Source organism: Bipolaris zeicola (assembly GCF_000523435.1).
Source record: "Bipolaris zeicola 26-R-13 unplaced genomic scaffold scaffold_249, whole genome shotgun sequence".
NCBI lineage: Eukaryota > Fungi > Ascomycota > Dothideomycetes > Pleosporales > Pleosporaceae > Bipolaris > Bipolaris zeicola.
In genome coordinates, this window is record NW_006912298.1 from 1 (window position 1) to 16,150 (window position 16,150).

Genomic DNA, 16,150 nt, shown 5'->3' on the forward strand with positions numbered 1-16,150 from the left:
TTGCACCGGATCCCGTTCGCTCTCCACACGTTAAATCTTCGACCGGCGGACTAGTAGTCAGGTGGGTGACCACTGGCGAATCCCCGCTGTTGTATGTTTTTTTGCAAGTCCTATTAATCAAAGTTGAATACCTACGGTTTAGTGGCTGTAACGCTGAAACCAATTTTTTTGTATCTTTTGCGCTCATTGTTGAAGAAGCTTTAGTCATATGAGCTCATCCCTGGTGGCGTCCCTATTACTAAGACACTGAACCGGGCTATAGTCTGGGGAATCTTATAATTATGTACTTGTGAACTTCAAACGACTTCCATTTTCACGAGTAATTTCAGCTGCAAATGTCCTATGTGCGAGCCTTTAGATCTACAAATCGACGGTATAGTGACGATAAACATATGCTTCCTTGACCTAAGGACTTTCATGTGATGGAAACATACCTCGGTGTTAATTCCACCACTACTTGCTACCAGCATTAAGCTTTTTTTATCATATTTTCTATAGAAAAATTCAAATTTGTGCGAAATTTAGAATGCAAAGCCTTTTCTCCAATAAGATTCCCACAACCTACAGGAAACTCTGGACCATAGACGCAAACCAGAAGCTCCAAAAGTAAAAAGTCTCGAAATAATGTGCAAAATAGCTCCAACGTGGCCCTTTGACCAAATGTGTTAAGAAATTACCTAACTCTAAAACACTTCCTGACAATTCATATTCTTGCAGGACCCAGCATACCTATCATCCTGAACGGCAGCAATCCAGCGACAAGGACGATACTCATCCTTATCCTTGTAATAAACAAGCGCCACAGTGCCCTTGCCTGAATACCTGCATATCTCATCGCTGTATTGGGAAATATAAACATATCCAAACCCCGCTAGTCGTCTGCGAAACATGCACCACAAACTCCTCTTTTCTTTTCCTGTTATGCTCCTAGTGACTGCTTAAAACATTCCTTGTAGAAGAAAAATGCATGCCAACAGTTCATTTTCGGGTACATTCAAATGTCGTAGTAGCGGTAGTGGTTATGCATAAGTTTTGTCTGCACCTGATTTGTCCAATTCCCCCAAGCACCAAACACCTATATTATTCAAATAGTAGAGGATATGTAGGCCCTTTGTAGAATAAGGCATAGTAATAGAGCATTATGGGATCGTTCTTGTATATAGTAATGTTTGGGGCTTCCGGCAATCCCAGTGATTATCTCGGTCCTATCTGCACGTACGTATCGTGGAGGAGAGACTTACTCAACAAAGCTCTGGTACATCAACTGACCAGCTGTTTCTTTTCTACACGAAAACATATCCTAACGCTCTCGGATATGACTGACAATCCATAAAGAAGCTCGAGAGCAATGAATTCAAGTGCCCTATTTCATTTGTATGAAAGATGTATTTACAGCATACCGGTATTTCCACCGAGCCTAACATCACATGGGATTGTGCAAGAAAAGGATAAAGCGCACTTCTTTCTCTTGCCGAGTCAAAAGAAGGGGGGAAGGGGGGGGGGACGGAAAAAATAATAATGTTCCACGGTCAGTAAATTGATGAAAGAACGCCACGCTCCACACAAGCCTCGATTAACTCCAGTAGCCCACGCTTATCCAAAAGCTTCTTTCCCCCTCGCCGCATCTTAGCCCCAACGCCGCCCCCTCACAACCCCAGTAGCTTCTCCGCATTCCCATGCGCAAACAAATCCATTTCCTCATCCCTCAACACCCTCGCCTCAGCCAGCTTCTCCACAAATGCCCACCCATCCGTCATGTCACTAAACGGATAATCCACCGAATACATGATGCGCTCTACAGGACTAACCTGCCTCAGCTGCTCAAACTGGCGGACCGTAAAAAACGCACTCGTCGTGGACCAGATATTCGTGCTCCACACGCGCTCAAACGACGTGTCGTTGCGTAGGCCAGTCGAGTCGATGCGGTCGATGAACATGGGTAGGCCTTCGCCGTTGTGTCCGATGATGAGTTTGAGACGGGGGAAACGGTCGAAGAGGCCGGCGCCGTAGAGACGCAACACGTGCGTTCCGACGTCGACGTGCCAGCCCCAGGAGTTGGAGCCTAGGCGGCCGGCGAGGGCGGCGGGATAGTTGCCTGCGAAGAGCTTGGAGGTGATGTCTGCGGTGGGAGATGCAGGGTGCAGGTACAGTGGGACGTCGAGGGCTTGTGCCATGGCGAAGACGGGGTCGAAGCGTGCGGCGTCGTAGTAGGTGCCGTCTTTGAGGTGGTTCCAGATCATTGCGCCTTTAAAACCGAGGTCGGTTACGCTGCGGTTCAGTTCTGTGGCTGCTTCGTCGGGGAGCGCCATGGGCAGGACTGCGAAGCCGGCGAAACGTTTAGGGTTTGATTTGATGGCATCGCGGATGGCATCGTTGGCTGCGCGGCATCCTGATGGGTCCTCAGATCCTGAAGCTGATTGCTGTGCGAGTACTTGAAGAGAGACGTGGCCGGCGTCCATGGCGGCGATTCTGCCTGCTCCGACGTCTTTGAGTTTGGCGAGTATGCCGGGGTTGCGCTGGGTTAGGCCGCTGGCGATGATCTCGGCTTCGAGCGAGGGGGAGACGGCATGCTCTTCGAGTGCGATGAGGCGCTTGGGGAGGTAGTAGTGGGATTTTGGAGGTGGGGATGCCGTTGGTATACTGTTCGCGCTTAGGGCGAGAGAGAAGAGCGTGCCAAGGTGAGTGATGCGCATCTTGGGTGGAAACGATATGAAGAGCAGCCTTTGGCCACAGTCATTGCCCGAATACTATAGCCTTTATATGCATTGGACTTGGGCTGGACTGCTTGAACAAATGCACTATCGCTCTATCCATCTTTCTACACACATCAAGTCTTGTACTAGCGCGTCATTCAGCTATGTACTATACCGCCTCGTACACTCTTATATCGAGCTCATGATCCTCCGATTGGTTGCCGCCATCTTCGCCCCCGCATGGCGTTAAGGCGGCTCGTGGCGTATGTGTCTAGATCGTGGAGGTGCAATCTCCACCAGAAATAGGAATAGTAGCGGTAACCCCTCTTCCCCCCAAGAAAACTGCTGGTATAGTCACAAATAGTGTGCTGTAAAATTAGTATGAGCGATCTGTAGTGTTCATAGTTACCCCGCCACCACGACGTCTCTCAGAACCGATATCAATCCTCTCACTACTATTTACGAGGGGGTAATAGAGGAATTAACGGAAGATCTAGACCCTAGTTGCGGTGACATGCTTAGCTTCGGTCCTAATGCCAGCGGGTAGATGCTCCCGCATTTCGACCACTATTCCTAGAAAGGGTAGCTTACTGGATATCTGTTGATGACCTAGATCTGTCGTGTATAAGTATATTTCACTTTCAACTTGCAAGTTTTCGTTGAATTGAGCTAGTTCAGTTATCACAGAGATTGCAGAGCAGAGACTTTACTGTTACGAGGAATAAAGCCGTAAGCGATTGCAACGATGAATTATACTACGTGATTACAAAGAACAGTGGTAAAGAAAGGAAAACTCAATCCTGATTGAAAGAAAGTATCATATCCCCAGCATTCTCACCTGCATTCAAGTCCACAGAAGGCTGTGCAGAAAACAGTTCTACATCGTGAGCTAGGAAGATGATTCGGTACTTTTCGATGAAGTCCATCGCTTCATTTCTGCTCACTTGGAAACGTCCTTGTTTGAACTGATCCTCAAGCTTCTGAAGCGTACTCTCCCACGCCACGCATCCGTCGTGTTGCTCCTTAGGATTAGCGCCCATATCAAGAAACATTTGGATGGTTTGCAAATAGGCCCCCAGATCCCACTGTTCAAAGATACCATATTCTTCCGGTAAAGTTCGTAGAAAAAAGATCCAAAGAGATGGTAGCTCGACTATAGTCCATTCTTCTGTTCTCTGCGCTTCTAATTCGTTTACGAGGAGCCGGACCATGGATTCACTGCGAGCTGCGCTCTTTGCACTCCAGTCCATATTCATTGCAACGGGCAGCAGCTTCTTAAGACTCGGTTGTGATCCCTTTTCTGAAGACAAACGCAACTTGCAACAGACGTAGTTGCGTAGCGCAGCTTCAACCGCAAGTTCTAGGAAAGAATCATAGTTGAAACCTAAAGCTCTAATACCAGCCGACTGTGTTGGCACTTTTTCGATCTCCTGAGCAGATGATAGAGCTAAAAGGGTACGTTCCAGTTCATCCAGCGTCTGGAATTCCGGGGCTTGGAATCTTTCATCAGAGACTCTTGCGTGGGAAAGAATACCGTTGACCATCTGCCGCACAAGTTCATTATGTCTTTTTGGACGAGCGGGAAAATTGGGTCGGCAGTGCTTTGATTTGAGCTAGGAGTGCTCGACCTATTGTAGATAGTGGTTGGAAATCGGTTTTTATGTTTTGTCTAATCATTTTCTGAATGGCCTCAGTGTTGAGAAAATCTTTAACCGTCCGGTGGAGAAAGTTAACGATGAATACATCAAAGAGAGTGCTCTTGTCGATAGTATTGGTTGCGACTGGTGAGTCTCCAGGATCATCGATGATATTTCTGAGAAGTTCACGTTTATCGTCATCGTCACTGGCGATCAGAATCTCGAGCAATCCATTGCAGCGTGCATTGAGGCGTCTTTTCGTAATTTGCAATCGGTGTATGATCTCTTGACGCGACGGCTCCTTGATCTCTGCATTGATTCCATAGCATGGGTCTTCTTCATCGACGTATGAATATACAAGCAAGGACATAGGGTAAGTAGCTTTGAGAGCGATTTCGAAAGTCTCTGCCGCACGTTCCGAGTGGGCACCGTCAGTAGTAGAAAGGATATGTAGGAAATACTCTTCCAGTGTCGAAGGGAGAAGACGTATCCTTCGCTGTAATTCGGAGAGTCGGTCGCAATTCAACAGACCTTGCAAGAGTGATCGGACAATGAGAAACACCCATAAGAATACTCCATCAGCTTTTCGCACGATGTCTTCGACAAGTTCATCGTATCGATTATCCATGGTGATTGAAGACATGAACTGCGGGCTAGACTCCAGCTTGTCGCGAACGAATCGTTCAATATCAGGCTTCGTAAGATCTTCCAAAAAGAGTCTGCGTTCAGTATCTTGGCCGAAAGCATCTTGGAAGACGTTCCAGGGTCGACTTGAAACACATAGCTTGATATCAGGCGATGTTGTAAGGTCTTGAAGTATGTTGATGAGATCTGATTGGTCTCCGTCGTACTCATCAAGGCCGTCAATAAAGAAACAGAACTTTGCAGATATGGTGCCTTGCTCTTGAATACGTCGGAACGTATCCTTCATCTCCCCCTGAAACCAGGGTGCAGGTTCTGAGTGGCTCAAAGATTTTTCTTGCCATCTTTGTGGTGCTACTATAGGAATAAGACTCGGGCACTTTCTTAGTATCTCGTACAAAAGGGACTGGAGCAGGCCTTCTACGGATTTTTGTCTTTTTGTGCCAGAATTCCAGAAGAAGAAGCCCGTGGTAACCAATTCTTTCTGCCCGCGCCAATCTTGCAGCTCTAAGAGTGTTCGGGGGTTGTCATATAGAAATTTGACGAGCGTTGATTTTCCAGAGCCCGGTTTGCCGGCAATCCAGTAATGGCCGTCTCCAGACCGTAGCCACTCGGCAAATTCGAACTGTTTACAAGAGCGGTCCGCTGTTGATTGCGATGTATATGCCCATTCGAATGTTTTGCTATGGGCCTCCGGGATTTGAGCGTGCCGCACGTTCATGGAGTCGAAACGTAAGCCTTTTAAGATCCGATGTTGAGTGGCGATCCGGTTCCCAGCTGTAGCCAATTTGGATAGATCAGAGGCAATCTCGCTGAGTTTCGAGGATATATTATCGCTGCAGTCCATAGAATTATTGGAAGACGATTGTATGTCATCAAGTTTCTTTGTCACAGAGGCCTTCCACGCCAAGAGATCTTTCGCGCGCGTCTCCTCTCGACCAGCGTGGCAAGAAAGCTCCACCAACATTTTGGTTACGTTTGACTGGTTACTTCTAGATACTGGGATTAGAATGATTGTGTATAAAACCCGCATGTCGTCGGAGTGTACCTAAGTATTGTCAACAAACAAACAGTGATGCGTGTCTGGAATTCCTTCAAACGAGTTTTCGCAGCATTGATCTCATTATCTTTCATCATAACTCGCGCTGCCTGCCATAAACTCCCAAAATTTCCCACTCTTCCACTGCCTTTGAGCTTCTTGAGCAGATTGGAAAACCCATCAGCAAGCTCTGTGCAATCTTTTGCTATGACGGCCAAGTCCCTTTCTTCACCAGTGGTCCCCGGGGATAGAGGAACAGTAGATGCTGAAGAAAGCAGGTCGTCCTTGAGGCTTTTGAGTCTCTCCAAGGTAGACTCAAGGTCTGTGTATTCTTGGGTTGCTCCATTTCCAGAATGATGGACCTGCCGTGCTTTTTTGAATAGCTTACCGCTAAACTCGATAAACTGTAATATGTTGGCTGCCAGTGAAAACGCAGCAAACGACTCAAGTGCCATCTTTGCTATGAATCGGTGGTTTCTAGAAGGAACCACAATCGATGTAATATAGAAGATCAGAAGATGCCTAATATGTGGCTGTGTTTGCTTTCCCCGCACAAAGCTGAGATGTGATAGAGCGCTAGCACACCACACAGTCTGCCTTTCAATCTGCCTCAGGGGCGCAGTAGCACCTTCCTCCAAGAACGCCACTGAGCACATTCCAGGCGCTAAGAACTAGTTTCTATCCCAACTATCTCCCCGCTCGTTGCTGCGCCGCTCCAACAATAAGCTATCTCTAAATGTCTAATCAATGGGTGTAATTTTCAGATATACACCATGTCTACAAGCATATTTTACCGAGCTAGTAATATTATTTAGATCTATAATTGTGAGGTGCGTTCGCAGATAGACACAAAATATATTAGTTAGTGTGGATTAAGACGAATCCTCAAGAAGTTAACTTCAGGTTCGAATGAGACTATATACTCTATGCACGTGACTGTGGCTGCACGAGGCCGAGGGGTATCCGACGGATCCCCGAGGGTCGACCTCTATTTCAGAGTATCGAGACAATAAATCCCTAGAATGAGGAGAACTAAGCTAACTATAGCCTCTACCTACAATTCTTCAAATTGCCACCTAGCTTATAAACCAAAAAAAATATTTAGCAACGCAAAGAACGCTTTTAGTTGGCGTAGAGCTTTTTCGCTACTCTCCTTATTGGTAGCGTAAGATAAGTTGCAGATATGGAGTACGAAGCCTCTTGAAAAGAATTAAGAGACGAACGTGCTCTTGAGAGCAACCAAAATTTCTACAATGTATCTATATGCTTTCTACACGCACGCAAACCATGTACATGATGCATTTGCTGCGCTAACTTTTTACATCCATGAGTACTACTTTACGTTCTTTTCTCTCACCATGATCAACGCCTTTTGCCCAACATTTCCTTTCCCAGTCCGTCCCTACCTTCTTCCCTTGTGATCTGCTCAGCAGCTTTGACAAGATCATACGTGATTTCGTCATTCACCACACTATCCTTGTTATACGATGGGTGCGACTGGACGAAATGTCTGATCCACTTAGCCGCTGTCCAGTACGTTCCGTTGGCGCGTTTGCGGATCAAGTCGAGATATGTAGCAAGATCGCAGCGAGTTTCTACGTCGACGTTCATGCTATTGAGGTACGATTCCACAAGAGGAATGAGACCAGGGAAGCCAGCTTCGCCAGACGAGGTTTGCTGCCCATTGATGACTTCGTTGATAGTCATCTTCTCATACTCCTCTTCAACTGGTCCAGTGGGTGTTACTGGCCGACTTGGATTCTCAGCAGGTGTCGAAGTACCTGTGCCATTACTGGCTTTGTGCGTCGGAAAAGGGTCTTTGCGAAACCAGAACTTCTGCGTCGACACGGCGTCACGGATGTGTGCTGTCTCCATGTTTTCCGATACCAGTGTGATAGGGATGTAGAAGTTGAGGTTAAACGACAGTATCGCGCGGGTGAGGAGGACAATGAAGATTGAGAAGGCTGCATTTTCAAAGTCTGTAATCTGGATCTCCATAGGCCGGAACTCGACGCGCCAGCCCATGTCTGAGCCGGCTGGCGGAGGCTTGAAGCGCATGTGCTGCCAGTTTGTTGATTGTAGATTTTCAAAATGATCAGCTTTAGTAAGATCAAGTTCTTCGAGATCTTCTGCAAAAACAACAATGGGGTCACGGATAAAGAGATGAGCAAAGTGGGTCGCTAGCAAATCATCCATGCCCCCCTCAACCAGACGCTTCTTGAGGTCAGGGTCTATGATGAGATTTGGGTCGAGGTATTCTGGCCGTAAGCGGGGGTCCTGAGCGATGTAGGTTGAGTTGGATGCATAGCGAGACTTGGGGAGCCGCCACCTATCGTTCTTCAGGGGCTGCTGAAAGTCAGAAACTCGTCAGACACTAGATGAAATTAACTAACCTTTTCTCCCAGTTCTTCTGGAGTACGGTCATCGACCGATCTACTGATCTGATTCCAGCGCACGTCTGTGTCGGCGAGGAAGCCCTTGTAGATTGGAGTGGCTGCTGTCAGTGCTAGGAGAATCGGGGCTATCGGACTGAGCTGATCATACATGGTCCTGCCCTCTTCAATGTTCTTTGCTTGGAAGGTGATTTGCAAGCAGCAACTTCCCATTCCAAAGGCCATTGCATCCATGTGAATGTAGTTGTCTTGGGCAGCACCATTACGGACATCGTCGTCCTCGGGCCAATTGTGCAATTCATAATTGACAGTTGGATCCTTCCAGGGCCATACAGTTTTCTCGTCTCGAAATACGGGCACGTTGACCTGTACCTTTCTACCTCTCCGCCAACGAATGTTTGCTGCCAAAGTTGGGAAGCGGATATGGGGATTGGCAATCTCATCAGGGACAAACTGAGATCGCAGCTTTGGGCCTGAAACAGGATACGATGGTACGATACAATCGGTCGATCCAAGCCGAGGGAATGTTGTCAACGTGATTGGGAACTCAGTCTCGGCCATGTGATCCTTGGCTATCGCTCGTCTGCGGGATTGTGAGCACACGACTATTGGATAATCAAAACAAGCTCGTCTACCTCCACTTCATGTTTGGCTCGACATCAAGCAGGTCCTTGAAGCCAATTCCCCATGGCTTTCCTGGGGTGGCTTCCAGCATGAACCGCCCAAATTCGGGGTGGAACACGGGAGCGGGATTGTCTTTTGTGCTGTCCTAGTCAGCACAGGTAGGCGAGATGAGAGATATTTTTTTGGCTCACTCGGCATTCCCGGTCTGCAGGTCAGGCACTCCGCCACCTTGCTGCAGGAGCTTCTCGTCACTGGCCAAAGCAGCTAGAATATCGGCCTGGCGGAGCGACAATCGAACCTTGTGGTTATCTTGATCGTAGCAAACCACGAGATACTCAATCTGCACGCAAATTAGTCTCACATGTTGTAGCGGACGAAAACATGTTAGTCACCTCATCGCCCCAGAGGAGTGCGTCCCTCTCCTTTGCTTTGGCGTTGCGCCATACGGCAAGCAGTTGCTGTTTATGACATTACTACTTGTCCATTTCAGGGTCCCAAGGCATGCGTACTTCGATTCCCCATGACCTAACCTGATCAGCGGCCTTTTTGGCCTCTGGCCAGTCGAGAGGCGTTCCGAGGGCCCTTGACATGACATTAGCGAGGATGGTGAGTGGCGTAGCACGGATCTTACAGCAGACCCATCCCGAGTTTCGTAATGCGTCGTAAGAGGTGGTTTAATCTGGGATGGTGCACGGGCAGACAGAGTAGGCGTATGAATGGGTGGCTTGTGGCTCTCAAACGGCGATTGCGGGGAGGTCTTCGGCGAGCACTGCAGGACTTTGGTCTTTTAAGTGGGGGTTAGCACAAGCCGGGGTTGCTGCAGTTTTTCACCGGCTGCAGACCCCTCGGTTTCCTGCGTTATCGAAAGATCGTCGCTGACCGACAATGGAGAAGAGAGTGTAATTTTTCTTTCCCTTCCGCACGGATGACCAGTGTAGAACTGCAGTACGAGACTAGGGTTCGGAAAACGAATGGATTAATAATGCATGGTGCAGTGCAGCAGGTCCATGCCGCTTCGGAAGAAGAAGGATCTAATACCGAACGGCGCTTGCCGTTTTTGGGACGCCGAGCAGAACATTGACTATACTAGTACTATGTAGATAGACCGACTTCACCACCACTGTAAGACACGCCGCTGCTGCTGTGCACGCAATCGATCTTGGACCGCGCAACGTTACTCGGGCGTACTGACAGCGAGCCTAGGAGCACGACAAGGGCATGGCGTGTCATTTTGTCCTACTCGGCCAGATGCGTCGTATCCCACGTGCACACTCGTCGCCCATATTGAGAAAAGATCTCGTCGATACATGTACATATGTAGTAGCTGCCACGGGCCACAGTGGCATGATTTCTGCAAGCGGATCTTTTCCCTACTCGTTGTGCTGACTTGGGCACCACCTCGTCAGCTTAGGGCCTTGTCGCTGCGTCCACGTCTTTTACAGCTTCATACGTAGATTGCAAGAGGCTACCCCGAGGAACGGTTATTTGGCATAGGATGGAAATAAGTGGAGACCATTGCCTGATTGTCGCAACGTGCAATGCTTGCATGGGGATGGGCCTGCATCAGCGTCGTAGTTGGAAAGAGAGCCAACCGCCGCCGTGCGAGGGATGGGTGGATGCATCAATATCTGTCGGCCCACACACACACCCCTTACCCCCCTTTCCCATCATTTGAAACCATGATGACATGACTGGCTCTGTTGATTTGCAAACAGAACATGAGACAAACATGACCGGTAGATAGGTAGAAAGCTTTTAGTTGGAGTGGGCCTAAGAGCCTGTGGTATCTCTTTGCAAACGCTAGTCAAAACTGCCCAGAGGCTTCGTGCACTTCTAGCAAAGCGCGTGTCGTGCAAAAAAATGCTTAGAAGAACAATCCTGTCCTCCGACGATAAGCGCTTACTTGCGCAACAAAACTCCCGTCCTATGATGGAGCCATCCTAACAGATGCTCATGTACAGAAAACGCCGTCCACCAGTACACAGGCCTGAAAGCCCCTGTCTATGTGCCAAAATGCAACCGCTGCTATTAAAAGACAAACATGAAATAGCCAACATGTGTCAGCCCCGACGAATGGGCTCCATCTGTACCTTTGAGTGTAACGATCTTTGGCTAGTGGCTCGTTACTCCATCCTAGTGGTAGTCGGCGATGACGTCTCGATGCCAAAACTCCGTTGTGAAATCCATACAAGGATACTGCAACCCCTTGGAAATGATACAGACGTCTCGTCTCTAGAAAGACAGACTCGTCGAATGAATGCCGCTAGTGCAAATGCGAAATGAAAAATAATAATAATATAAAAACCCCCGTTTTATGCAGGCAGTCGCATGCATCAAAATATGGCAAATATGTGCTACTATCTTTGAGTCGCTGGAAAGCGTCAATATAGACAGGTGCTGGTTGGTCATGAACGACCATGGGTATAGAATTGTTGAAGATTGTGCTTCGTGTGTCCAGGACAAGGCGTTGGTCATATCGTCGGTGAGCTGTGCTCTATGGGCTTAGGTCGTAGGTTGGAGCTAGTCATGGCTTGCTTTCCCCCCATTTTGCGAGTCAACTTGGCGTAGTCTACGAGTAGTGTTAGCTAATGACAAGCAGCTGCATCACGGTCTTGAACTTACGCAGGCCACAAGCATTGCACAAGGTTCGGGCACCGTCTGGCCCTCTCCGCCACTCGGGTGTCTCGGCACGATTGCAGCTGTGGCATCGCCCGGGTGGAGCAGCACGCTACTCATAGAATCAGTACACATGTTGAGAGAATGTGCAAGGCGGGCTACTTACACCTCGTTTCCTGGTCTTGTTGTCGCCACCAGTAAAGCCACCCATGCCCTTGTTGTCTTCACCATAACCGCTTCCACCTTCGTCGTAGCCGTTCATGGGCCTATACCGGGGATCTTGTGGGGCTTCCACAAGGCTTGCTTGGTGGTGGTTGAAAACAACATCTCGCATGCGTTGGAGAGACATCTGAATCCTTTCGCTTTGCTTTAGCATCTCGTCCACCTCTTCCAACCTCGGCATTGACTGTGGTGTCATGCCAATGCGTTGGTTGTCGTGTGCCCGTTGGCGGTAGATTTTTGAGAACTCTGCAATGCGCCCTGATCCGTCAGCCATCTCGTTGAGCGAGGCCTCGATGTCAAAGCTCTCCAAATGACGCTTGACGGACTCGCCGTACGGAGCTAGACTCGAGCGACCAATCTTCTTTTCTTCCAGACGAGCCATTTCAGCGCTATCTTGCCATGCTTGATGCACATAGCGAGGCGGGGCAGAGTAGGTGGATGTTGCTGGGGGGTATGTAGGATTTGGTGCGCTAGTAGACGAAGCTGACACGGCATAACTGGGGGGATGTTGCGAGTATGGGTGATGCTGGCTCATTGGGGGTGCTGACCGAGGAGCCGGGCTCTCGTAGGGTTTCGAAACTGGCGGAGGATACGAAGAATAAGGGATGCTGGGATGTGGGGCGCTTGGAGGCGAAGCAGGCGCGGTCTTGAGAGGATGAAGCGAAGGGAGCTTCGGATTGTGTTGAGGGGTTGGATATGGCGGCCTTGGATCCGAGAAGGGTGGGCGAGGAAGGGAGTCTGTTGGAGCTGGGGCTGGTGGCGGAGGACCTGTTTGTGACGCTGAGGAGGCAATGTATGGACTCCTTGGGTGGGACAGAGAGCTAGGTGGCCCTTGGCTGGGGTGCTGGAGATCTGGTGGGTAGTTTCGTGGACGTTGCTCGGCCGGTGAAGGAGCTGCAGAGGATGAATGGTAATGTTGGGGAGCTGATGTTATCGAGGAGGGTGGTGGCACTGTAGCTGGATATGAGAGCGGCTGCTCCGATCCCAGGGCTTCGTGGATGGATGGCAAGGACTGGCGAGCGGGCGCTCGCTGTGAGTCCTTGTCGTCGCCAGACATCCTGCGTGATTCGGGAGGAGACAGCAAGCCTCCGAGCGAGCCAGGCACTGCGCTGGGGATGGAGGACTGGGGATTGCTGTGTGCATGCGATGGCCCAGTGTAAGGGTGCAGCGGGCTGGGCATGGCTGGGGCCGAGTGTTTTCTCTGGTACTCGGCCTCCTCGCGCTTGACTCTCTCGGCATCCATGTGGTTGATTGAAGGGAGGCCGACACTGCAGTCTGTAGTTAGCACATGTATAGCAAGGCCAGGGGGACGACGATGACGTACGCTTGTCTGCTGCCAGCGTCTAAGGTTTCCATCATGAGCGGCACCTTCCGTGGGTGGTGGCAAGGTTTAGTTTGGAGATGCGACAGATGGATGTTGCAAAGGAGTGATGGTGGGGAATGGCAGGCCGGCGGCGTTCATGTGCCTTGCTGCACAAGATTGGGAGGCGCCAGAACCTGGAGTCGTTCCTTGCTCGACAAGCACAGCCAAGCAAACCACACGGTACTACTGGCGGAATCGTCGACGACGGTCTTTTTTTCTGTGCGATTACCACGCTCTTTACGTTGACCACTTTTCTCTCTCTCTTTTTCTCTCTGTCTCTCTCCAATGACTGATGCTGGGGCAAACTTTTGCTTGTTGTGACGGTTTTTCTCTTTTGCCGTCTTTTGTTTTTTCCACTCAACCGCACACGGTTTGGAAGGTGGGCACCTTTTTGTCACGGGCAAGGAGCGTTGTTAGCGAGAGGAAAGGCAGAGTCAAGAGTGCAGGTGCAGGCGATAGTGTCAGCGACGTGGCTGACGTAGGTGGAGTGGATGGGGCGAGTCGAGGCGAGTGGCAGCACAGTTGGCAGGGCGGCGTCAGGGACCTTCTGGATGCTGTGCTTCTGGCGGCGGAGGTGGATGATGTGTGGGAGAGGTGGGCAAGTGTGGCATGGGGTTTGGAGCGGAGCAGATGGCCAAGCCGTGATCTCACAGTGAGCTACTGGTCGCAATGCCGCGTCCTGTCGATGGTTGCAGGCACAGGCATGGGGTGAGCGGAAACAAGAACTAAGACCAGGTGCAGCGGGCTAAAGCAGATACGATCGGAGATGAAGCGCGGCGGCAGCGAGTCGTCTAGGACGTGACGCGAGAGTGCAGTGAGCAGTGAGCAGGCAGGGATGGAAGGGTTACGGCACGTCTGTTTGCCACGGCAAGGATGCGGGTGGAGAAGGCGATGGGTGGGTGTTCAAGCTGCAACACTGAGGACGGCACCCCAGCGCCCCAGCGCCCCAGCGCCCCAGCACCGCACCTGAGCACGCTCCCAAATCATCGGCGAGCAATGGGCTATCCTGGCCACGCTTGTCCGCATGGAATCTGCTGAACCCCCCTACCACTACCACTACACTGCGCTGTCGAGTGCTTAGTGTAAAAGCAGCAGCCGGCCGGGCGGACACGGAGCGTGGGCTGTGGGTGCATCGATCAGCGCCACAGGCCCCCCCTCGCCTTCCACACCCTCGACTTGCTTCTGCTCGATCCGCAGCCGTTGTGACCAGGGACCAGCATCGCGACCAGCATCCGCGCGAATGGACGCCCCCGCGGCCACGGGCCAAATTATCGCCGTGGCATGCAGTCATGCAATCGAGATGCAGCCGGCCTTCGCACTGGTGCTACTCATGCCGCTGATGCCCCTCGCTACGCCTTGGCTGCGACAGCAGACAGTGACAGCCACACACACTCGACTACTCATATCCTCTCACCACTCCATACCCACAAAAAAGAGTGCGCGCCACGCCGCCGAACGCCTCGCACAGCAGCCCGCGCCTGTATGTGTACATGGCCGCTGTGCCGGGCCTGCCGGGTGGGTTTGGTCTGCTGCTCTGCTGGTCTTTTTGTTTTCTTCTTCTTCCAGCCTGCTGTCCACCATGCACCGTCAGGGCAGCATCCCGGGTCCTCGTCGTCCTTGTCGTCAGCCCATCGCCATATATACACTACACACAGCACTCATGTACCTCGATATGTACACTACCCCCCAGGCACGCAAATCAGCAATCGCCGCCGTCCATGGCCATCGCTCGGGAATCTCCAATCAGCCCAGGGGTGATGCCCACACAACGCATCTGAATCGGTGGCAACGCGATTAGTGCAGCGGGGCGGCGGCCATCATGCATCGCCGTGACAGACGAGGCAGCGCGTGCCGACGAACCATCGTCTTGCCTCGAGATCTCATCGGCCCGGATGCAAGAAACTTTGACTCAAGAGCCGCCTGTACGCAACACCCAATGCCGCTCGCTGCTATTGCATTATCGTCCGCATTATCGCTACGGCGCACAGGGCACCTGCTACTCGATGGCTCTTACACTTGCCCGTACACAATGAGGCCACTTTGTCGGGCCTGGTGATACCTCTGGCCTGTGCCGCTACGTCAGTCGTCGCTAACGCCTCTCTCAGTGCACCTACGCAGCACGCCTCCCTGGTCTCGTTCCGAACCATGGATCCACCATGCACTAAAGCACTTGCCCGTTGACGTCTGCACGTGTCTGCAAAATCGCTGGGCTGGTCGCACCACGCCATCCCGGCTCGACTTGCATCTGCCATAGCACAGTGGCCCGTGCTGCTGCCTGTGCGCTCCCTCGTGCCCTACAGTAGCACGCCCGTGAGGCAAAACGGCACCCGACCCAGACATCCACACCACGCTACCCACAAGTCTCCGTTGCGATTTAGCTGCATTAGCGGAACCACGACCGATCTGCCTTCACCACCCTCTCGACTCTCTCTGCCTCTGGCCTGCCTTGCATGTTCTATCTTTATAGTCTGTATGTATACATGCTACACTTACTCGAGCGCTGAGCCCTGTCTGCGCGCTGACGATAATGCCCGCATACGCCCAATCGCCGTCACACCAGCTCTCCGCGGCAGAGTCAGTCGAGCCAACCACCTCGCCAGCTGCCTCACATGCGCTGACAGCCATCACCGCAGGCCGAGGAGACATATCGCTCGGTGCCATCATCCCGCCCCGCACCCCCCCTTTGCCTTGGACAATGACCAGGGTGCCGAAATATTCCAGTGCAACGCCCGTCACACGTGTCTCACAACTCTGCTATCCTGCTACTTCCACTTATCAAACAGTGCTCTTGGTCATGACAATTACCTGCTCCGCAATTGCCCGTGCCGTGGTGCACCCCCCGACAAGCTTCATCGTGCACCCGTCGGTGGCTTGCAACGTCGAACCGGCGCAGAATACCCACTTACGCCATTGTGTATTAC

General features: G+C 51.1%; 4 protein-coding genes across 4 annotated transcripts; all 4 read right to left on the reverse strand.

Moving 5' to 3' along the window:
* Positions 1-1,646: 1,646 nt before the first annotated feature.
* On the reverse strand, positions 1,647-2,693 carry COCCADRAFT_30004 (uncharacterized protein; the record flags this gene model as incomplete). The annotated part of the gene is made up of 1 exon (XM_007718700.1): positions 1,647-2,693. The coding sequence occupies one exon, from the start codon at positions 2,691-2,693 to the stop codon at positions 1,647-1,649; it is 1,047 nt and encodes a 348-aa protein (XP_007716890.1).
* Positions 2,694-4,253: 1,560 nt separating this feature from the next.
* COCCADRAFT_40731 (uncharacterized protein) lies at positions 4,254-5,693 on the reverse strand (the record flags this gene model as incomplete). The annotated part of the gene is made up of 1 exon (XM_007718701.1): positions 4,254-5,693. The coding sequence occupies one exon, from the start codon at positions 5,691-5,693 to the stop codon at positions 4,254-4,256; it is 1,440 nt and encodes a 479-aa protein (XP_007716891.1).
* A 1,680-nt stretch (positions 5,694-7,373) lies between these two features.
* On the reverse strand, positions 7,374-13,222 carry COCCADRAFT_40732 (uncharacterized protein; the record flags this gene model as incomplete). Its single annotated transcript, XM_007718702.1, has 10 exons — positions 7,374-8,357; positions 8,405-8,987; positions 9,040-9,168; positions 9,220-9,368; positions 9,421-9,486; positions 9,538-9,654; positions 10,677-10,678; positions 11,651-11,756; positions 11,811-13,134; positions 13,191-13,222. 10 exons carry the CDS (start codon positions 13,220-13,222, stop codon positions 7,374-7,376), a joined length of 3,492 nt encoding a protein of 1,163 aa, XP_007716892.1.
* A 664-nt stretch (positions 13,223-13,886) lies between these two features.
* On the reverse strand, positions 13,887-15,457 carry COCCADRAFT_40733 (uncharacterized protein; the record flags this gene model as incomplete). Its single annotated transcript, XM_007718703.1, has 5 exons — positions 13,887-14,020; positions 14,083-14,195; positions 14,339-14,547; positions 14,644-14,874; positions 15,209-15,457. 5 exons carry the CDS (start codon positions 15,455-15,457, stop codon positions 13,887-13,889), a joined length of 936 nt encoding a protein of 311 aa, XP_007716893.1.
* Between the last annotated feature and the right edge of the window lie 693 nt (positions 15,458-16,150).